Source organism: Cibotium barometz, chromosome 52 (genome assembly GCF_041138505.1).
Source record: "Cibotium barometz isolate CiBa-2024 chromosome 52, ASM4113850v1, whole genome shotgun sequence".
In the NCBI taxonomy this organism is placed as follows: Eukaryota; Viridiplantae; Streptophyta; class Polypodiopsida; order Cyatheales; family Cibotiaceae; genus Cibotium; species Cibotium barometz.
In genome coordinates, this window is record NC_141097.1 from 15537071 (window position 1) to 15561207 (window position 24137).

General features: G+C 44.3%; 1 protein-coding gene across 1 annotated transcript in view; it reads right to left on the minus strand.

The window, feature by feature from the left end:
- The window catches only part of LOC147608856 (4-hydroxy-3-methylbut-2-enyl diphosphate reductase, chloroplastic-like), a 37522-nt gene extending 14618 nt beyond the window's left edge, over nucleotides 1-22904 (minus strand). The window contains exons 1-9 of the mRNA XM_086788159.1: nucleotides 22564-22904; nucleotides 21744-21940; nucleotides 21435-21614; nucleotides 21187-21318; nucleotides 21003-21077; nucleotides 20808-20913; nucleotides 20590-20684; nucleotides 20198-20383; nucleotides 19934-20020 (exon numbers count right to left, since the gene is read on the minus strand). Coding sequence (XP_086644285.1) covers nucleotides 19934-20020; nucleotides 20198-20383; nucleotides 20590-20684; nucleotides 20808-20913; nucleotides 21003-21077; nucleotides 21187-21318; nucleotides 21435-21614; nucleotides 21744-21940; nucleotides 22564-22837 — 1332 coding nt within the window. The 5' untranslated portion in view covers nucleotides 22838-22904. The remainder of the gene's footprint in view (nucleotides 1-19933; nucleotides 20021-20197; nucleotides 20384-20589; nucleotides 20685-20807; nucleotides 20914-21002; nucleotides 21078-21186; nucleotides 21319-21434; nucleotides 21615-21743; nucleotides 21941-22563) is intronic.
- Between the last annotated feature and the right edge of the window lie 1233 nt (nucleotides 22905-24137).

Sequence of the window (24137 nt, forward strand, 5' to 3'; positions counted from 1 at the left end):
GCAAACAGGATGCATTAGTGCATGGTTACACGGATTCGGATTATGCCGGTCATCCAGATAACCGGAAGTCTACTACCGGTTATGTGTTTACATTCACAGGAGGTGCTGTGTCATGGATATCCAGGATGCAAAAGTGCACTGCCTTATCTACTACAGAGGCCGAGTATATTGCAGCCACAGAGGCTTGCAAGGAGGCATTATGGCTATCTCGGTTAGTGGTTGATTTGGGTTATACAGGGGATATTCCATTGTTGCATTGTGACAGTCAGAGTGCCATCCAGTTGGCAAAGAACCCTGTCTTTCATGCAAAGACGAAGCATGTGGATGTGAAGTATCACTTCATCAGAGAGGTGATAGAGAACAAGCAAATTCAGCTTGTTAAGATTCATACGGATGACAACCCGGCTGATCTGTTGACAAAGAGTTTGCCTCCGGAGTGGTTTGCTCATTGCAGACACTTGATGGGCATTGGATGAGGCCATTTTCAGCCTTGATATGGCCTTGTATATTATCATGTACATGCTGATTTTTCTTTTCCTTCATTTAAGGGCACTTTGCCTTTAAGTGGGAGGTTGTTGGGGTAAAGGCGTTATGCCCACCCTTATAGTGTGTACAAGCCCATAAGTTATAGTACATAGTACACTTAGTACTTTTAATGTACTAAGTGCACCATGTGTACTAGTGCAATATACATGTGTGATAGGGGAGTCACACACTCATGCCTCATGAGTTGACTTATCCCCACAACTCTCTCTCTCTCTCTCTCCCTTGTTGCTTCTCTGTGTATGTCTCCCACATTAACCTAACCCTAATTTTCTGTTTCTCCCATCAAATGTACAGGTCATTCAAAATTCAGGTTCAAAAAGCAGAAATAACTGGGACAAACTCTCCTTTCAGCTTCACATCCAGAACATGAGTCTTGTCCCTATGTACAATTGTGATTTTCCTGTTGAAAGCATCCAACACTACATGTTTCCTATGACACCATGGAATTCCCAATAGGACATCACATCCTTCCAAGGGCATGATAAGAAACTCCTCTGTGTCGACATAACTCTGTATATGCATGCGAAGTTTGCCAAGTATAGGAGTGACAGGAACTGAATGTCCAGGGCATGCCAAATCAGCCTGTCCAACTGGTCCCATCTCTTCAGCACGAATTCCCAACTTGGCTGCCAATGCCGGTGAAATAAAGTTAGCTCGAGCACCAGGGTCAAAGAAAATCAGCACTGTAGCATCTCTGATTTTACCCCATGCTCTGCACAATTCTGTCGCATCATCACATGGCTGGTCACCAACCATGTCAGGTATCAATCCTACACTCGGCATTGTCTTCTTCTTGGGTGGCCCTTGTTTATCCTCCGCATCTTTTGCTGGCTGTTGTGGACATTTTGCAGCCATATGCCCTTTCTGTTCACAGATGAAACATTTCCCAGCTTGCATCAATGCCTTTCTCTCTTCAAATGACTTGCCATACAGTGGCCTCTTCTGTCCTTTGCCTTGAGGTTCCTTCTTCACTGTGCTCTTGAAACCACCTGAACCTCCCTGAAGCAGTGCATTAGCCATGTTTGCATTCTCAATTAGTTGAGTCATGTTGGAAACATTGGTCTTAATACAGTAATCCCTGATCTCTTTGGGCAAACCACAGCAGTACTTCTCTATTTGCTCTGTGAAGTTGCCTCCAGTGAATGTTGCATCAAACTGCTGAATGAAAGTCAGCGCTTTCAATTTGTCCTGCATCCCACTGAAAGTCTCAAACTTGACTGCTTGACCACCTTCTTTGTAATCCTTTTGCTTACTGCTCTTGGGGGTCAAGTAATCATAGACTGGCGACTGTAAGAATGGGAAATCCTTCTGCACTTTCTCTGCACCAGTCCTTGCTGCCCTTTGTCCACTAGGCTGAGAAAATTCAGCCACATTAACAAGTGCTACAGGCATCAAAACTGGACTGAAATGTGTCTGAAGTCCAGGCTGCACACCTATGTTGGCATAAAGAGGGTTCACAAATTTTGTAGGCATCAGTCCTGGTGACCCTCTTGGCATCAAACCTGGCAAAGCTGTGGGCGGTCTAGCCATGGCCTGGAAAATAGACCCACCACCAAAATAACCAGGTTGGGCAGCAACCAAAGGAGGAATGGTCGGCAAAACCATTTGTGCATTACTGCCCTGACCATTAACTGCCTGATCCTGTGCCTGTGTAACATGCTGCACTGGATCAGCTGCCACTGCTGGTGTCTGCTCTACATGCTGTGGCATCCTTGGCACTTGTTCCTGTGCCCTCTCAACTGCATGCTGAAATGATTCAGCCTGGGAATCCCCTGTCCTTGACTGCAAATATCTCTTCATCCTGGGATTCTTCACCAGCTGTTCAAAAGTACCAACCATGCTCAGGAGCTGCGCATGAAATAAATCCTCTTGTTCCTGTTCTTCTACTGACATGGCTGGCTGTGACAATGGCTGTGTCCGCTCAGATGCTGACACTTTGGCACCTGTCATCTCTCTACGGTGTCGGCGGGTAGAAGAGGAACTCTCTTCTGCCGGGAGGTTTCCTTTTCCCTTATCTGCCATGCTGTCTACTGTCTACTGAGCCCTCAAAGAAATCTTGTATCCAAAGAAAGATCTCGTAATCTTTCTCACCTGTAATCAGCTGTACCTCTCTGTGTGTGTCTCTTGTTCACCCAATGCAATCCGTGTCCGGGCTCTTGCAGAAAAGAGGACCCTGTCCCGGCAACGGAACCATAAAACCGGTCTATGGACACATAAAGCGGTAATTCATTCACAAATAACCTGGACTTACTCAGACACACAATCACAGAATCCTCGCTCCCTCGCTCAACAACACATTGGCCCCGAAGTCCGGCGCCCCTTGCGGTATTTCTTTATTGTTAAAAAGTTGGAAAATACAAAGCACGAGTGCAATAGAGCACTCTACTTGCACCAGCTGAGTTTTACAAATTCTGGGAGAAATTTGCCAACATAACTGCACTAAAACTGTTCCATAACATCTCAGAATGAGTCCCAACTAACAGGCTCACTTCCATAGGCATCAGACTACCCAATGGAGTCCAAAACATCACAATTCAGCTTGCTGTAATTTTCTGCACAGACTTGTTTTCAGCTCTGTTTTCAGCCCAAATTAACCCTTGTACTGTCCTGGAAGACTTTAGCAAAGTCCTACTGCATTCTGGCATCAACCGGGCAACATAACAGCCCAAAAACAGCACCTAAACAGTGCTGAAACAGCGTTGTATTGAAGAGGTTATTACCCTCTTCCGTCCCTGCTTTGGTGTAGAAACTAACTACACCGGTTCCTGTTCAAGGAGGCAACTAGCCTTTGCATATAAGCATGAAATTCACACAACTGTACCTGATTTTATCTGATGAGAGCATTACCATAGTCTGCAAGAGAAAGAGAGAGAGAGAGAGAGAGAGAGAGAGAGAGAGAGAGGCTGTGGGGAGCAAGCTCAACCCTCAATACATGAGTTGCAGGGCAAGGGAGTGCACCACAATAGCTCTTAACCTGCAACAATCCACCATAATGGCTGCAAATGAGCCTCATTCAGCCCAAAATCCCACGCTTCCCCCTTCCCAGTGTGGAAAATGCACATAAATTTGACACTTGGCACATTTTTAAGCCTTTTCCACATGCAATCTTCCAAGCTAAAAATCTCCTGACTAGTTCACACTCTCACAACAGTCCTTTGCCAGCTTTTGGTCCCCTTGACATTCTGCACAAACTGACACGAAGACTTTTCAATTCCGACACTGCCAAAAATAGCAGTTTCCTAGATTTTAGGGATGATGTCATCTGCATTCCTTCTGGTCTCCTAACCATCTTTGACCACTATGGTCACTTTAGAATTTGCTTAGAATTCAAGATACATTCACATTTCGGTGGCGGCCACTTACTAGTGTAAACCGGCCTATGCCCTCATTCAATGGCCATGTCCTGGACACTGTCATTCATCTTTCAGTGCAGTTCTCAGGCTTAGCCAACCACTGGTCCAAAGTCCCACTGGCTGACCCATTCTGACATTGCAATGGCCCAAGCCCTTCCAAGAGATCCCGGGGAAAAACAACAGCAACCAAAGAGAAAGAAAAGAAAAATGTATATATTTATAAAGAAATGTAAATAAAGAAAACAACTGCAAAAAGTTTCACCTCCTGGTGACAGTGTAGACATTGAGAATTCTCTCACAAGATTGCACTTCACGGCCTTGTGAGAGGAACCAGAGTACATGGACTCTTTTTCACACGAAAAAGAGAATCAAACTCTCCACAGCACAATTGGAGAGACTTGGCTTTTGCCATTGCAATTTGCGATTGCTAGAGCAAAAGGGTTATCCCATTGAACCTCGCCACGTGAATCCTGATTTGATTGACATCGCGAAGTGCAAGGAGATTCTCGACATTCTTCAGGAGGAGAGAGACATCTATTCTATGATCTATGAGCATATCATGGCTCGATCTCACACTACACGATCCCATCGAGAGGCTAGTACTAGTGCCGTAACCGCACCTCTAGAGGATGAGGCATTTGAGGACTCAACTACCAGTAGTGACCGTGAGAGTGAGACTGCATAGGCAGAGAATGCATATGAGGATGAGCATGAGGAGGAGGATGAAGTAGATGGCAGCTAGCAGCATCATTTTATTTGAACTTTCTTATTTAGTTTGGACATGTTACATTATAAATTTATGTACTCTTTTATTACTGCCTAGTTGCCAGCATCTAGTTTCATTTGCAATTTATGCCATGCATTATGAGTCATGACTCATCACCTATGTGGTGATCCTTTTGATTTCTGTTTAGTGATCACTATTGATGAAGTATGAATCTTTTTCTTGGTAGTGGGTAGTGGCCCAATGATCAATTGTGTTTTGTGATATTTTACATGTATTTTGTTTGTTTATTGAAATGAATTTAGTGTGGTCTCTTATAAGTTATGTCATAGGACTAAATACATATATTTTTTGTATATTCCAAGTTAAAAATATACATATTTTTTCTATTTTGTTTGAAACCTTTTTGGAACCATTTCTTTCCTTTTAGGAAACGTTTCAAAACGTACGAAACCCGTTTCATACCTGCCGTTTCAGAAATGTGTGGCAACACTGCACATGTGCCTTTTCTTGTTTAAGACATCCTAAAAAGTTTAACACATGTGCCTTTTCCATTTTAAGACACCCCAAGAAGTGGCCCCAAAATGGCAACACTAGCACACTTTTTTTGGGGTTCCAAAAGGGCAACATAAGCACACTATTTTGGGGTTCCAAAATGGTAACACTAGCACACATGCTTTTTTTAACCTCCAAAATTGAAGGAAGCCCATGTGCACCCATCTTCTCCCCTTTCTTTTTCCAAATTGGGCTGGTTGCCCCTCTACTGGCCGCCTTCTACAGAGTCCACAAGCATCCCAAGCGCCACCCATGCAGGCAACCATACCCACCTGTTGCAGCTGTACGGCCACATGCAGCACCTATCCGTACAGTACAGCCAGGCTCATGGGAACTCTCATGGCTGTTGTTCACAGCCCCTGTATAGCCTGCACATACATGTTACAGTCCACCATGTACATAGCCCCTTTTGAGGACCTGTACGGCCTGTGTACAGCCCCTCAGGCCATACATACACTCTGTACAGTCTGTTCACAGACCAGTACACCCTCGGGACAGCATACTAGGGTTTTAGAGCCGGAGCACACCTATGCCTTGAACTCAAAAGCAGCCTTACATACCTGCTGGTCACAAAAAAAACAGCAACTTGACATATCAAGAGCCATCTTTTTCACAAAAAGACAAGCAAAACAGCAGCACCTTCTCCCATAGCCTTCCCCTTCCCCTTCCATCCAACGTGTCCCATACCACCCATACAGTTCTTGGGAGTCACAGGGATCTGCCCTTGGCCAGAGCCGAAACTTTTGGCAACGAACTTACACCTTCCTCCTTCCGGAGTTCCTTTGACTTCACACCAATAGGGCTGGCTCTGATACCAATGTTAGGACCATATCCTGTAAACACTTGTAGTTAGCCAATTGTAGGAACATAAGGACACCGGCATCTAGCTAACCACCCAACCATAGGCTCACCCCTGAGTTGGAGGTTACAAGCATCTAGAGAGTTGGCTCCACGTGCAAAGCCATGGTGTCCCGACTCCTATAGCACTAGGACACATCCAGTGTTGCCAGGCGTTTTTTAAATGGCAGGTATGAAATGGGTTTCGTATGTTTTGAAACGTTTCCTAAAAGGTAAGAAATGGGTCCAAAAAAGTTTCAAACAAAATAAAAAATATATGTATATTTTTAACTTGGAATATACAAAAAATATATGTATTTAGCCCTATGACATAACTTATAAGAGACCACACTGAATTCATTTCAATAAACAAACAAAATACATGTAAGATATCACAAATCACAATTGATCATTGGGCCACTATCCACTACCAAGAAAAAGCTTCATACTTCACCAATAGTGATCACTAAACAGAAATCAAAAGGATCACCATGTGGGTGATGAGTCATGACTCATAATGCATGGCATAAATTGCAAATGAAGCTAGATGCTAGCAGCTAGGAAGAGTACATAAATATATGATGTAACATGTCTAAACTAAATAACAAAGTTTAAATAAAATGATGTTGCTAGTTGCTATCTACTTCATCCTCCTCCTCATGCTCATCCTCATATGCATTCTCTGCCTATGCAGTCTCACTCTCATGGTCACTACTGGCAGCTGAGTCCTCAAATGCCTCATCCTCTAGAGGTGCGGCTGTGACTAGCCTCTCGATGGGATCGTGTAGTGCGAGATCGAGCCATGATCTGCTCATAGATCATAGAATAGATGTCTCTCTCCTCCTGAAGAATGTCGGGAATCTCCTTGTACTTCGTGATGTCAATCAAATCAGGATTCACTTGGCGAGGCTAAATGGAATGACCCTTTTGCTCTAGCAATCGCAGATTGCAATGGCAAAAGGAAAGTCTCTCCAATTGTGCTGTGGAGAGTCTGATTCTCTTTTTCGTGTGAAAAATAGCCCATGTACTATCTTGTTGCCTAACAGTTGCTCACCCTTAGGCCTTAACTTTAGTCTTTCACTCTTTCTCTTCCTAAAAGTTCTTTTATAAATGTATAGAGTCTAGATTTGCAGCTTTCTTGGTGCTTCCTAAATCTTGATCTCTTACGTATGTCACAAGTAGAGTTAAGATATTAAGGACATCTGGAATCGACGTTGGGATTGGTTTCATAGGTCAATCCATGTTGTTGCTCACATTTTGCATCCCTTTTGGAGGAATGAGGAAAAATATCTCAATGAGGAGCTAGAGTTAGGATAGACTGAGCACATTACCAAGTTGGTGGGAGGTGATATACAGCATTTGAGAAATCTCGAGGATGAGCTTTTCATTTACCCCAACGGTAGCCATATGTTTGGCATTGCTCAAGGAGATATAGTTGGAGCCGGTGTCTTGGTGGGAGTAATACGGTATTGGTACACCGAACTTGGTAAGTTCTTGAATCTTGTATCTTTGTCTCCTATTCTTTCTAAATCTATATTCAAATGCTACTCTCTCTTTGACTCTAACTTTACATTCTTTTTTGTACAATGTAGAGACGGATTGCATTGAGAATTCTCTCACAAGATTGCACTTAACGGCCTTATGAGAGGATCCAAGAAACTCTGGAAGTACCACTGTGCCCTAGGCACGGCTAGCAACCACAGATCCAAATCATCCCACCGGGTCCAAAAGTCCATCCTCCAAAACAACCCCCCTTTACACCGCATCAAACCAAAAGCAAAACTGGCAGGGGGAGGGGCATCCTCAGAAGCATCACAACGAGCGGCAGAGGTAGACTCCTCACAATGAGGAAGGGAAGCAGGAATATAAACTGCAGTGGTAACAAAGTCCTCAAGAGCATCACTGATAGTAGCAAAAGATTCTTCCATAAGTAGAATCAGATCCAAACATCCCATCGGGTCCAAAAATCCATCCTCCAAAACAACAAACCTACACACCGCATCAAATCGGCAGGGAGGAGCGGCATCCTTAGAAGCATCACAAAGAGAGACAGAGGTAAGACTCTTCACAATGAGGGAGGGAAGTAGGAATATAAACTGCAGTGGTAACAAAGTCCTCAAGAGCATTATTGATAGCAGAAGACTCTTCCATAAGTAGAATCAGATCCCAAGAATCAACAACAAACAAATGATCTATGTGAAAGGATCACACCTCACAGGCAAAACACCCTCCTTTCTCTGCAAACACTCCAAAGAACATAGGCTCGAACAAAATAAACTCTACTCAGGATCTCTGAAAAGATCATTGCTCTCCTCCAAAATCTGTAAACTCCTGTCACAGAAGAAAGAAGAAAGTCTCCACAGATACAAAACAGCTCCCGAAACTGATCCTCAAGTGAAGTCGTTGGAGATGTGAGTGTAGAAAACTCCTTTGGGAAGCAAAACGCAACCAAAACATTGCTGTCCAGCAAAAAACAGCACTCCACCGCCAACAAAAGGTAAGGAACATGAAGAAATTGGGTAACTCTGTAGGCCAGGAACAAAACACAGGTATAGATGCTCCAAAATCAGCAAAACGCTGACTGAAATAAAAAATTCAGTGTCCTCCTCAAGTACCAAACTACCACCAAAGCCACAATCCAAACAAAAGCCCTCTGCATGTGATATGTGTTAGGGGTCAAAACCAGTGATGGAAGACCACATGTTGCAATGGAGAAGAGCTAGGAAGTGACCAGCCGACCAGCAGTAAATCTGAGAAGAAAAAAAACGTAGGAGGGAGCATCCAACGCTGCATGTCACTAGCGCTTTGATACCATGAGAGAGAGAGATGGAGAGGAAACACTGCGGCAAACAATGCTAAGCAATAAAAATGAGGGAGGGTATGCCCGGCTATATATATGCCCATGTAGAGGTTGCCGACTAGCTCACGACTAGGGATAAATGCCCAAGACTCCATAAAATGGGGATAAAATATGGAAAAAGATGTGAGGGGTGACCAGCCCCTCCAGCTAACATGGTCAGCCCTAAAGGCTAAAATAGGACACCACACAGGTTGCTAGCAGCAAGGGGATGATGTCTAACATCATGCAACTTGGTCCTGGTGGGGATGACAACACTTTGAACAAGAAGAACAAAGGGCTCAGGATCTCACAGAGTAACCAGCATGGAAGGTGACGCTTTGATGCAAGACAGTGAAGGCATGCAATGAAGATGAAGTGGCACATTACGGACCGATAGCACCCAAGATTGGGATCGTGGGCTAGGAATGCCACGACAAGGTCAGAAAGATGCAAACAAAGGGGCCACACATGTAGTCACAGAGCGACCGGTTATGGGGCTGGGATTGCTTATCTTAAGAAACTTGATCCGGCGGGTATGGGACCGTCGTGTTGGTGTGGTGCCCAAGAAAGGAGAGCATGCAGTAAGGTGTCCGCAAGTGGCAAGATGTCCGCTAAGGCCATGACGAGCCTTGTGGTGGTAATGGAGCCGCCACTTTTTCTCATGATGCAAACGTCATGTGCACACCCTTCTGGTTGCACGGTGACAAGCTGGCATCATCATCATCTACATCATCATCTTCATGAGCAGCATCATCATCAACATCATCACCATCAGCATTGACAGCATGGAAAGGGCATTGGAGACCTGTCGGCAGCCATAAAGACCCAGTTGGCAGCTAGCAGAGATCTAAGGCAGCAGGCGATAGATTTCATTGCAGGAAAGTGGCAACATCTAAGGCTAAATGCAGCATTAGAGGGGATTTAATTCCATTATTTCAGGTCCACTGCTGGCTGACAGCTTCTGTAGCTGGCTGACTAGCATCCTTCACCCATATATAAACATCAAGTCATAAATCAGCAATCATCAAGTTCATTCATTAGATCAGAAGTTGATCAAGTAAAAAATTTAGCAGATTCAGCATGAAGTCAACATCAGTATCGACATCGGCATCATACATCCGTTCACAAATCTCATCTCAGTTGTAATCATTTGCATCATTAATACAGTTGCATTGCATTCATCTAAATTCATCTCTACAGTAATTAAGTTAATTAAGGTTGTGATTACTACGATTAACCCTCATCATGTAACATTGAAATCAGAGCATCTAGGGTAACTAGCCTCGATGCAGGCCAGAGCATATGGTATCTTCAGAACAAGATGGGATTCATTACTATAGTTGCATTGCATTCATCTAAATTCATCTCTACAGTAATTAAGTTAATTAATGCTATGATTACCACGATCAACCCTCATCATGTAACATTGGTATCAGAGCATTCAGGCTCAGTCCACTAAGCATAGTCCCAAGGAAGGTGCACAGTTCCATCAGAAGAATGCAGCAGGGTAGCAGATGGAGTGGTTTGCAACAAGTGAAGCTAGAGGAAGCATTCTCTGAGGGTATGTACGCATAACCAGTACGTCATTAAGGTCTCAGATTAGTTCCAAAGGCCTAGCAACAGGCATGATCAGTTCTCGTAGGCAACCCACCGCTGTGTTAAGGGTAAGGGATAGCAGGCATGGGGATGATAGTGAAACAAATGGTCTTTTCTTCAACAAGACTTGGAAGTGGAGAACATAAGTGGAAGGTTTCCAGACAAAAAGAATCAAAGTTAAAGTAGAAGGTCAAAGCCAGGTCAAAGTCAGTAGTCCAGGGAGGAAGGATGACAGAGTGTCCACCCCATCATCAAGTTTTCTCGTGTACGCCCGTGCCATGGCTAATCCTCGACATGAATAATCTTAATCCCTGATTAATCATTAGTTAGGACAGCATGTAGGTCATCATCAAGTGTCATCATCAGCATTAGCCACAGCATCATCTTCATCAGAAGCATCATAAGCATTAGCATCAGAATCAGCAACATCATCATCATCATCATTAGTATCACCATCATCAAAAGCATTGGAGGGCTTGAGAGTCTTGTTAGCAGCCTTCAGATCACAGTCGGCAACAACCAGGAGACACTCCGCTAGCAAGCGGCCTAGCATCAGAAGAGTGTAAGCACTGTGGGTAGAAAAGCATAACATTTATTGGGATTAAATCCTTAAATATTTGTCCAAAGCTGGCCGACAGCAGCATATGTTGGCCGACCAGCATCTCTATCACATATAAAAGCAACAAGTCATAATTCATTCAGTCATTTCATTAGTCAAGCATTCCCAAAAGTCAATAGAGCATATGTAGGGCCAGAGGTCAACCCCTTTGGGGCTGACCAAGGGCCTCAGCCATGTACATATATTCAACATCCTTTTTGTACCATATAAATACAAAGAAAAACCCTGACACGACCTCTCTCTTCTTCTCTCCTCTGTCTTAATCATGTTTAATCAGCATCTTGTTCTTCATCAGGCTTAGGGTTGTGGATCAATACAGCAAGGCTTCCATGCATGCATGTAACATGCAGCGGATTATGCGTAGATGAAAGGATAATGTAGGCTGTCACACAAAGTCTCACACTGGCTTCTATATCCTGAGTTTCGTGAGTCTATAGCAATCCACTTTATCACTTGAAACTTTAAGAGAGAGAGAGAGAGAGAGGGAAAGATAGAGATCTGCACACACCATATTGGGTCCCAATTACCCACTGAAGGGCCCCCTCCTATTGCTAGGAGTATTTGCTTTATTTCTTTGAAGAGAATGACTGCAGGACTGACTTTGAGACTGTAGATGAGCCAAATGCAAGACCTTCAGAAGACGAAGAGCAAGGCTGATTGCACATTGCTGTAGAAGCACCAATGATGACCAATCTCGATGCCAATGCACTCTTCCAAGGGACTGTAGGACTGCAATCTGAGGCTGAGAGAAGGGACTGAATTGGAGGACTGTTCTATGGCTCTGAGGGACTGTTTATGCATGCGTTTTCCTTCACCTGGGAGGATGGAGAAGAAAACGATGAGATGCTGATTATGCAGGCTGAGACGTGCTGCGTTTTTTGCAGGGATGAGTAGAAGGATGATGCGCTTCAGCCTGGATGTTGTTCGCTTGCTGATTTGATTGATGAATGCTTGAATGCTTTGATGAATCAATGAATGCCGAAATTGCTAGGTATTTATATGAAAGAATGGAGCTAGTTGGCTTGCTCAAGGGCAGGTCAGCTGGCTTCCTAGTGCAACATGATTGGGTAAATAGGATATATATGCTGGATATAATGTTTATAATGTTGCCGACTAGGCTATAATGCTATGGCTAAAGGGGATAGAGATGCTAATGGAAGGATATGCACATGAGATGAATGATATGCAATGCATACCATGACCTAATGCAAACCCTAAGGCTTCTAGACTGACTTCTACATGCATGAATGATTCTCTTCAAGTGGGTTAAGGGACTTGACGGACTGACTGAACACTCTATGGCTGAGAAAAGACCATGTAGCTCGTGCCTGACATATCCCGGACTGGGGCTTACAATAGGGCCACGGCATACGACAAAATCATATCCTAAAGGGTCCTACTAATGTATAATGACGCACCGATGATGAGCCATCTTGTCAGCATGCACTATGGTGCAAAGTGCATGTGACAATGCAACATTGGTATCATGCTTTCCGGAGATGGTGTGCGAAAGGTTTCAACAGGCCAGTCAGTGGTGTGTTGAGTTTTCCAAGCAGTTTTAGGCCGCATCGCTAGACAAATTTCCGCAGTTCAGGACTCTTGGTTTAGGTATTCCTCACTTGCTTCTACATAAGGCCCAATCCCTGCAGGAGAAGAAGTAGGGTGTCAGTGGCATCAGTGGAGTTGGAATCAGTTATCGGAATCAAAGTGTTGCAAGGTCTCCACCTTAGCAACAAATTTAGTAGAAGGGAATGTCATGTGCACACCCTTTGGGTTGCACAGTGACAATTTGGCATCATCATCATCTACATCATCATCTTCATCAACAACATTAGAGCCAACATCATCATCATCAACAACATTACCATTAGCATTGACAGCATGTAAGGGGCATTGGAGACTTGTTGGTAGCCATAAAGACCCAGTCGGCAGCTAGTAGAGCTCCAAGGGAACAGGCGATAGATTTCATGGCAACAAAGTGGGCAGCATCTAAGGCTAAATGTAGCATTAAATGGGATTTAATTCCATTATTTCAGGTCCACTGCTGGTTGACAGCTTATGTAGGTGGCGACCAACACTCTTCACCCATATTGTCACGTGCGCCTTGCACTGGGGTACACAGTGACACACTCGCATGATCATCAATGCAGCATTCATATAGATTTAGGATTATTTGTCGTACGTCGTGACCCCATTGTGAGCCCTTAGTCCACCAAAAATGACTGGTAAACTTGGCATCTCGATCTGACACTATGGTCCTAGGAATCCCGCCAATCAGGTACCAATGCCGAATGAACAACTGGGCAACATCCTTGACGGTCACATTGGCCCTGCAAGGAATAAGCATAACAAATTTGCTAAATCTATCAACAATAGTTAAGCACTGCGTATTACGCTTACTCGGACTGGGAGGTAGATTCGTGACAAAGTCCATCGAAATATCTTGGAAAGGACCCTCAGGAATTGGCAAGGGCTGTAGCAAACCTATCTTCTTTCCACGAGGTCCTTTCACCTTTTGACAAATATCACAGCGTTGTACATATGTAAACACATCTCGCCTCATCTTTGGCCAATAATATTGCCGTTCCAATTTCTCTAGAGTCGAATTCATGCCCCTATGACCACCTGTAATGGCGTCATGGGCATCATGGAGAAGGGCTGCCCTGAACGACTTCATGACACACAGTCGGCCTTTGTAGAAAAGCCAACCATCGCGTATTAGAAAGTGGCATGGTCCTGTGGCATCCAATGCATGTTCCCACTGTGCAGCTGACAGGAAATAGTGTAGCCGACTGGCATTTCATGTAGCCAGCTAGCATTTTGTGCAGTCGTGGGCAATTTTAGCAACCGACGGGAATCTACACCAGTCCACTGGCATTAGCTAGTCGTGGGAGACATTTATGTAGGCCGACTGTCCATTTGCAGCAGTCAACTGTAGCCAGAAGGACATATATAAACATGGCCTTAGTCCCACACAAATCCATTCAGGTATTCTGCATAAAGTGCAGAAGCTAGACAAGATCCAGTTGACTCCAGGCTACAAGGGAGCTATCCTCTTCACATTCAGCCAGCATATGTGCAGTCCTACAGCTATTTGGACTTGCATCAGTGGCCAGAAGAGTCTTCAGCAGAGTCTCGGACTAGGTGGATACTCAGCCGACGTATGGTCTTCCTCGTCCTTCCGTTGGGCATTCATTTCACTTGTACTTAGCATTGTACAACATTTTTCCAAAGAATAAATACTCGTGCTTGTAGGGGGGGCCCTTCAGTGGGTATTGAGACCCAATATTGTGTCGTCTTCTACATTCTCATTCTCCTCTCTCTCTCTCTCTCTCTCTCTCTCTCTCTCTCTCTCTCTCTCTCTAAAGTTGATGCTAAAGATTCTCACCACGTAAAGGAAAAAGCAGGCTCTGTTGTGCGTTATCATGATCAAGCTCAGTGCATGTAACATTGGTATCAGAGCATCAAGCTAGTAACCCAACTCGGCTATCTAAAAAAGTGAGAGCATCCGGTGGATGGTAAAACTGCGGTCCGGAAAAGAAACCCAGGCCTCCACCATGTCGAGAGAGACATCACATCACGAAGAAAGCCAACAAGAAGAGATGGAGGCACAAAGCTTCCAAATAGAAAAAACGCTAGCATAGAAGAGCTCTTGGGAATAATGATAGAGCAAATAAATTCTCTGAAGATGTAGCTTGCCGCCGAAAAAGAGAAGCCCACATATGGAGGAACAAAGAAGAAAAAATGAAGACCAACGTGACGAACAAAGAAGAAAAGATAAAGAAGCCAAAAAAAAAAAAGCAGAAGAAGAAAAAGAATTGAGACGTGCGGAGGAACAAAGGGATAGGGAAGCCACATGCAAGTATGAGGAAGACCAACGTCACAGAGAGAAGGCCGACCGAGAGTTCCAGCAAAGACTCGATTGGGAGGCTGTGCAAATCCAGCATCAGCAAACGATGGCACAAATTCTAGCGGCTCTTCCTCAGCAGGCTTTGAATTCCTTGTCCTCCACCTCCCCTACCACCACCGTCATACGAACCTCTAGTATGATGGTAAGTGTGATCATGTTGCAATTACTCAATTTATTCATCAATTTGAAGCACATTTTTTAAAGCTAAAATTACAAATCCACAAGACAAAGTCCATGTAGCAGCTCCCCAACTCATTGGGGAAGCCATTACTTGGTGGCAGCATTGGTCTCAACTTCACACAGACCCCATCTCACAGGCCAATTCTGTTTTCATTGGAACACCTTCATGGTTGACCTGAAAGCCCGTTTTCTTCCACCATAGTACATGACCAATCTTGAGGATGAGTTTTACAAACTCACTCAGGGTGGTTCCTCTATTTTGGCCAATTTCAACAAGGTCATTACAATGGCCCAACAATTGGGCATATCGGAAGAAGATAAGCTCAAGCAGCTCATCCGAGGTTTAGACACCACCATTAGGTACCCAATGAGGAATTTCGAGCCTCAGACTTACGCACGAGCACTGACCCTCACTCAGAATCAAGAGTTGATGCTGAACGGAGGTAACCCCAAGTAGGTACAGTCTATTAGCAGTCATCTCCGGTTTGTATGTTTACACCACGGCCTCTGTTGTGGGTGTGCCCGCCCGATTTAGGTGTTTTCTCATTTTTCCCCTCTCCATTTTTTTTCCCTATTTTTACCAGGTGTGGGAGGCTGTACTGTGGTTCTGGGATTGATCCAGGTGATGGCCGACTGCTCTTGCTGCTCCCCGTCTCTCTCTGTGGTGGCTGGCTGACTTCACACGTGTGCTGGCCGACTGACAGGAGCTGGCCGACTGGGATTTTCAGCAAGTCGGGTGTCTTTTGATGCTGTCAGCTGTCCTTACTACTGGCCGATTGGATCATAGGGGCCATATAAAATGGCCCCTTGCCCCCACACATGTTGTATTCAATTTCCGGGATTTTCTTGTGTATATATAGCAGAGTTACATGCCTCTCTCTCTCCTTCTCTATTGATGTGTTTTTCTGTAGTGCACTTGCTCTTGAGTTTTCAGATTTTGTCTTCATCTCCGCTGCATATTCTGACATGGTATTAGAGCTCTAGGCTCTTGATAAATCTTGGAAACTGTGTGAGCAAGAGGGGGGCTGTTTTGTTGCTGATTGGTGGACTATTTTGGACCGTACGGGAAGAGGAGAAGCAAGAGGAAGGCGGGCTGATTCGCTGGACAGCCACTTGCAGGTTTAAGTTCTTCCTTTTTCCCACCCACCCACCGTTTTCAGTTACACTCCCGCAATGGCAGATTTGCTTGAGATGGCTGAGAAGCATGTGAAGATCCCGACACTCCCCACGTTCCCAAGGGACCGTCCGTTGGACGGGAACAACTACGGCATATGGAAGGTAATGATGGAATCTGTTTTGGAGTCTTACGACCTTACTGATTTCATTGTTGTTGGGGTTCCATGGCCGGAGTTAGAAAAAGGGGAGTTACCCTCGATTCGAAAGGAACGCGAGACACAGGCACAATTGTGGGATCGTGTCAATGCCAGGGTCCGTTCTTTCATTTTCCTCAACTGCACACCGCAGGGAATCAATCATATCAAGCATATGATGCTGGCCAGAGGTATATGGCAGCATTTGGCTTCTCTCTATAACAGGGTATCGCCCATGTGATTAGTGGAGTCTGGTAATGGCCGCTTCAGTGTGGATACGCTGCAGATGCAGGCTTTCTAGGACCAGATGGTGGATGGCTTGCCAAATGATGGCAGCAGTTGGCAGGAACTTTCCAATACAGATGTTGATAGTTCTTGTGCTCGTCAGTCAGAGGAAACTTTACAAGTAACTTATGCTTTGATGTCTCGTAGTATCCGGGACAAAGAAACTCTTGTAGATGAGGAAGTTCTTTCCACGGGGACCTATCGGAAGGCCAGGCAGGTGACAATTGATTACTTCCAGAAGGAGGTGGATGTTGCAAATTCTCTAGGCTTTGTGGTTCCAGATTCAGAGGGGGTTGGTTACGGGTTTTCGAAGGCCTTGAGTGATCTTCAGCAGGTTTCTAGGACTTGGCATCTCACCGTAATAGGTGTTGATCCTTGTGAGCAGTATGATGTCTCCTTGACTCGGAAGCAGAATGGTTCATTGATTTGGTTGATGCATACCACATTGGACGAGAGCTTCCTGATGAGGAAGTTGAGCTCATGTTTGCAGAGGACTCTTTGGGAGGTAGGATTGCGTATTTTGTGGTATCTGCAGCATGCGAAGGATCTTGGACTCTTTTACACAGGAGGAGGATTGATGGATGGAGTCAAACTCCACGGTCGAAGTGACTCAGATTGGGAAGGAGAGCCAGACACGAGGACCTTGACATCAGGCTACAATTTTTCCCTTTGCTCAGGAGCAGTTTTATGGAGCAGTAAGAGGCAACCATCTATTGCCTTGTCGTCGACAGAGGCAGAGTACCGAGCTGCTTGTGGTGCTGCTTGCGAGGTGGTGAGGCTATAGAGGTTACTTGGCAAGATTGGGTTTCCACTGGAGGAACCCACGGTCATCCAGAGGCATTTTGTTCTTGAAAAGATCGTTGCTGATGAGTTCTGTTCCACAGAGGACAGTGCGGTGGACCTCTTCACAAAGTCTCTATCTCAGGCTATGCTCCGACGGCACTCCAGCTCCTTGGGGTTGGTTCCACATCCAGGAGCTGAGAGGGGGTGTTAGCAGTCATCTCCTATCTGTATATTTACACCAGGGGCTCTGTTGTGGGCGTGCCCGCCCGATTTAGGTGTTTTCTCATTTTTCCCCACTCTCCATATTTTTTCCCTATTTTTACCAGGTGTGGGAGGCTGTCCTGTGGTTTTGGGATTGATCCAGGTGATGGCTGACTGCTCTTGCTGCTCCTCGTCTCTCTCTGTGGCTAGCCGACTTCACACGTGTGCTGGCCAACTGACAGGAGCTGGCCGACTGGGATTTTCAGCAAGTCGGGTGTCTTTTGATGCTGTCGGCTGTCCTTACTATTGGCCGACTGGATCATAGGGGCCATATAAAATGGCCCCTTGCCCCCACACATGTTGTATTCAGTTTCCGGGATTTTCTTGTGTATATATAGCAGAGTTGCACGCCTCTCTCTCTCCTTCTCTATTGCTGTGTTTTTCTGCAGTGCACTTGCTCTTGAGTTTTCAGATTTTGTCTTCATCTCCACTGCATATTCTGACACAGTCTTCCCCTAAGTCATCTACCCACTAGTCTGTTAGCAGTCATCTCCTGTCCCTACCATATTACTCAGTAGGGAGTGAGGGCCTTTGTTGTGGGTGTGCCCGCCCAAGTTAGGAGTAGTCTCCATTTTTTCCTCACTTTTCCATTGTTTTCCCAGTTTTTGCTTGTCGTGGGGAACTTCCTCTGTTGGCCGACTGATCCGGTCCTAGCCGACCTGTTTTTCTCCTGGCCAACTACCATGTTGTGTTGGCCGACTGGTTTTATTCCAATCGTGGACATGTCTACAGCCTGTCGGCTGTTTTTGGGCTGGTCGACCAGCACCATAGGGTGGTATAAATACCACCCTTGCTTCCCCACTTCCATTTGTATTGGATCTTGATTGTATATAGTTTATACAACTTCTCTCTCTTTATACTTCTGCGTTTCCTTTCTCACAACAATTGTCTCATTTTCTGTTGTGCATTCCGACATGGTATTAGAGTCCCAGGTGTCTTGAAGCTTGGAGACAGTGAGAGCTCGAGGGTTTGTTGTTTTTTGGTGCTTGTTGGAGAATTCTTGGGTTGTTCGGGACTTGGAGAGCGGGTAGAAAGTGGCCATCACTGTTGGAAAGCCACCTTGCATAGTGTTTGCAGATGGCAGATTTGCTTGAGATAGCGTGCGACATAGAACATAAAGAAATCTCATTTTCTAATATCAAAGAAGTCTTGGTCCTTGTAAAAACGCTCCAAATTCACCCTATATTACCCGAGGCAAGTAGCCTTAGGCCTCCATAGAGCAAGGGAAGGAAGATATGCAAGAAATGTTGAGCACAGAGTAAAAAACGTGCTTCTTTATGAGCTCTACAGAGAAAATGTACATAAAGCACAAAAGAAAATTACCCCTTGAATAGACCTCCAAAGGGCAAAAGGACACCAAGGAGCACACGGGCCAATCACAGGCACACTATCATTGGCCAGCTGGTTTACACATCATTGAGAAACGTGCAGGGAACCACCTCTGGAAAACGCACATGGAAAAACGTACGAAAGGAAAGCAACATGGTCTCCAGGGCATTATTAAAATCGGGCTGGAAAAAAAAAACGTGTTTCATACGAGGCGAAACGTTCCCTACATTTCCAAGAGGTATGAAAAACGTTTCTATGTAACACTGGACACACCCCTCTGATGTTAACACAGCAAGTAGTCTCGGTAGGGCCAAGAGTCTAGGTATGAGGAACTCTCTCTCAAACTGACTTCAATAACTCACTTATATAGGCCACCTAATACATAGGTGCCATAAATAGCCCAAGCCTCTAATAACTCCTAACCTCCCCGTTTAGATGTCTAATCCCATCCCCCAGTTAACCTAACGCTGGGTTAGCTGTGCCTCGGGATGTAACACCCCATGACAGACCATCCATAGTTTGATTAAGAAGAGTATCTAACACGCATTCTGGGAAGAAAATATATAACCCAAAGCTGCAATGGCAAGGCATGCTAAAGACCTATTGTTCCCGCAACCCAATGCGTTGACCTGTTGCTTGACCCTCTTTTACTTCTCAAGGGAACATCCTTCTCAAAGGAACATCCTTTTCAAAATAACACAGCCATTAAGCTATGTTTAATCTAATCTAGATAAAGACTTCCAGATGCATAAGCACTGCAATTTTATCACTCTGCAAAGCTACAAAATACTGAGAAACTTGATTACCTTGTCAGGCGTAGATGCCCCTGATGAGACACCAATGATAATCTGCCCATTTGGCAACCAGTCTTTTTTCTCGACATATTCACCATGCTGCATTCAGTGGACACGTAGTCAACAGCACCACAAAGATTAAGCTTGCATAAAAATACACCCTTTGTGTTCCCAAGAAGAAGAAAAATGCACCCTTTGTGAGCACCACTGCTAAATGGAAATTAGGCTCTGTGTGATTAGATTTACGAATGAGAAGTAGATAAATCCAAAACTTACAGAGAGCTTGTACGCGATAAAATTCCCAGGGCCAATCCTGTCCTCACTGTCAATCCAGTAAGATGGGGTCCCACTAAGCTCAGCAATCTCTTGCAGATGAGATGTATTACTAGAGTTCCAGCCACCAATTATCAAGATAAGGTCAAGCTTTTGCTTCACCAGCTCGTACATGGCATCTTGCCTTTCCTGATTGTACAAGGACACCACCACCAGAGATATCAACAAAAACAAAACCCAACAAATATATCAGAGGGTTTCCAGACGTGATCCCTCGCCTGTGGAAAAAGGAGCTCTCACCAGCCCGTCCCTCATGGGCAAGGGGGACTCGCTTGCTTGTCCAGTGGCAGGATTTGTCTGTAGGAGGAGTTTACCAAGAGGATGATTTACACTACCTGAGTGGCATCACATATGGTATTGAAACTCATGAAATGCTCATTGATATTCTCGATACCATACTTTTGCATCATTGTCCTCTCAAACAGCTTTCCTGCATATTATAGGAATATAAAACTTGGCCAGGTTATGAATGAAGACCAAATAATAGATCTCTCTACCGGCCAGTGCTGCTTCAGTATCAAAAAAGCAGGCAGCCAATCCTTGAATGACCCACCTATTTCCTCAGTCTCTCCTTTTAGCATGGTGGTTTGATTGGCAATGCCAACTCTCAAAAGGTCAACATCAGGATCAAAGCCCTTGGAAACTGCAAATTTGAATTTCTGCCGAAGACAAACGCTCACTTTAGTGCATAATCTTAAGCTTCAAAACACAGTTGAGTAGGAGCAGTATACATAAATTTAATGCTAACCTCAAGTAACTCTTCCCTTGATCCGCTTTCACCATTCAGCTTTCCTCCCAATATGTAGTCACACACATACATGGCCTGTTGAAGGTAGATCAAAATCAAAAGACCTTACATACATACCTTTGGCAATGGCCATGGCACAATTTAGAACATATGATTCCAAGAGCACATTTGTTTGAGAAAGTACCTCCTTAATATTCTTGACAATGATGTATTTTGCTGCAAAAGAAGCTGTTGCAATGGTTTCCTCATGTGCATACTTTCCATGAATGACTGATGTATACAGTGATTTCTTATGCTTCTCAACTGTATTCCATACCTGTACAGTCCTTCCAATTCAAGGCACACATAGTCAGTTGCACACAGCTTACCATGTCAAACACAAAGGAGGACGGGGATACCTCAGAGTTCAAACTCGGAGGAGGATGGTGATACCTTAGAGACCCATGGACAGGTGGTGTCCACAATCTGGACTTTCTTGTCTATCAATGTCTGCATCTCTTCAACGGCTGCTCCAAAAGCTGGCAAGATGACTACATCCCCTTCACTAACCACATCGAAATCTTTACCTTCCTTTGTTACAGGTAGAAGTTCAACCTTCATCTCCTTCAACCTCTGTCACCAGCTTTAGAATCTCAATTATAAACCGCAAAAGGCTCATATCATTATAGATGCACCAGACTAATCTCAAACTTACAGGGAAGAGAGGTAAAGAAAGCACCTATTCACAGGTTTGATCTTTACCTTATTCACTGTGGGGTTGTGAATCATCTCGTTTGTTATCCAGATGCGTTCCACCGGGAACTGCTTCCTAGCTTCATAAGCTATTTGAACAGCACGCTCAACACCCCAGCAAAAGCCAAATGCTTCGGCAAGCTTCACAGTAACATTGCCCCATATGTACTCATAGTTATTTTCCCTAAGCTTCTTGACAATGTTGCCTGCAACCAGTGTATGAACAAGTGATTTTGAATCAACATTTATCGGATGGACAGTTCATGTAACTGCCTAAGTGGTACGATCTTAACTTTGAGAGAGGCTACTCATAAAGCTTCACAACATCAACCCCTTCCATCCAACACATACGCTAGATGCCCTGATCCCTGTCGGCACAGTTCGTCTAGACAGAGACGTGCAACTTTATTGGACAAGCCAGAGAGGAAAGCATGTAGTCAAACTGAACCTGAGACCTGCAACTCCCCACTGGAAAATGGAACTCACCCACTGAAGCATAGGGGATAATGCAGCTCACCCAGTGAACCATCGAAGGTAACTAACACAATTATCTTCTTAAACAACCAACCAACCAACCGTATGCATAACTAACTAGCCGTAAATGCATCCCACAGCACGTGCGTGCACGCTACAGATGAGCACACAAGGTAGTCTTGTGCATCCCATATATTAGACAGTACAAAATAAGTTCCTAGGACGGGTTAATTTGAAAATGTACAGAAAAGCTAGAGTCTACTTACATACACACATACATACATACATACATGGGACATCATACATACATACATACATAAATACACAGGACATCATACATAGGTAAAGAGAGTACTTGTATATTCTTGGCTGATGAGCTCAAGCATCTCCTTTTTGTGCCCAAATCCGGTTCTGTTGTAGTTCTCGTTTTTGGTGAGGTTTCTTCTAAAGGCCTTGGTGTCCATGGCCTCGGGCACTGCGGGGTCTGCGGGGGTGGAGAGGGCGGAGCCATTCGAGCGGACAACAAGGGTCCTATAACCCCGGCGGAAGGAAGGTGTGAGGGCAGGATGCACAGATGATGCTGATGCTGATGCTGATGCTGCTGCTCCTCCAGGGACTAACGCAGCCATAGTGGTTTTGCTAGCTTCTGCCTGAACAGTTTCTATCCAAGAAGCCTTATTGTAGTCCTGTTAGTATAAGGTGGTGGACCACAAAGATAAAACATGCCAATGCCATCAATAATAGTGTGTTTTTGAGGCCCTCTCTCTCTCTCTCTCTCTCTCTCTCTCTCTCTCTCTATATATATATATATATATATATATAATTATAAAATAGCATTTTCCTCTCTCTCTCTCTCAACAACCCCACACACCTTAGGCAAGTCCCACCCTGCCCCATATTTTTTTTCCAGTCGGCCCTGAATTTGGGTTCTATTCCCTTTCACTACACTCGTGAGTCGCTGTGAAATTCTTGTCCTTCTGCAATATGTGATTATTGCTTAACAAAGGGATATAAATGTTTAAAGGCCTTTCTCCCATGGCCAAGAACTTGCCTAAATGCATGGAATATAAGTTGATTATGAGGTTCCTTTTTAGGGGGGTTGTAATATATATATATATATATATATATATAATTTATTTATTTATTTATAGAAATAAAACTGAGTACAGCACAAACTCCCAGCAGTTCAACCCCTAAAATATACAAGCTGCGACGACCACACAGCAGGAAAGTTAATCTAACTGAAAACCCAACTCTTTAATGACAAAAATCAAGGCTCTCTTAGGAAAAGTTCTGCTTGTCATCAACCAGCTCCTTCTATCCTCCACAGCTCTTTGAGTTGTACCTCTGTATCAAATAGTAATAATGGTTAGACCCTTTAGAAGTATGCACTAACATCTCAATATCATTATCAAAAGTCCCCATAGATTCACTTAATCCTCCCTTATCTACGTATTATTTGAAGTACTTTAAGAACATTAGCATTGCACCCATTGGCATAATACATAGCCTAGCAATTAGAGATGCAGGTATATTTACATTTAACAAAAATAGCCCTTGACTACCTTTAACATTAAACACTATGATATTCCTAGATAACCATTTATTCCAACAAGCTTGTTAACCTGATAACAACCAGCACCCATGAAGTCTCTGAATTTGAGTCCCAATATTTTCCAAATAACCACATAGGCAAGGTCATTCTCACACCCACCAATTAGCTATCCACATGTTTGTCTTTCCCTAGAAATCCCTAATGGGCAGGAGAGCTCTAAAAGGCATGAAACCCATCTTTAAAGGCATATCTACACCTAGGACACACACCAAAAGTAAAATTCCTTTTGACCAGCTTGATCCCTAAGGGCGGAGCAGTCATAATAACTTTCCACAAAAACATCTTCATCCTCATTAGAATGTCCACTTTCCAGA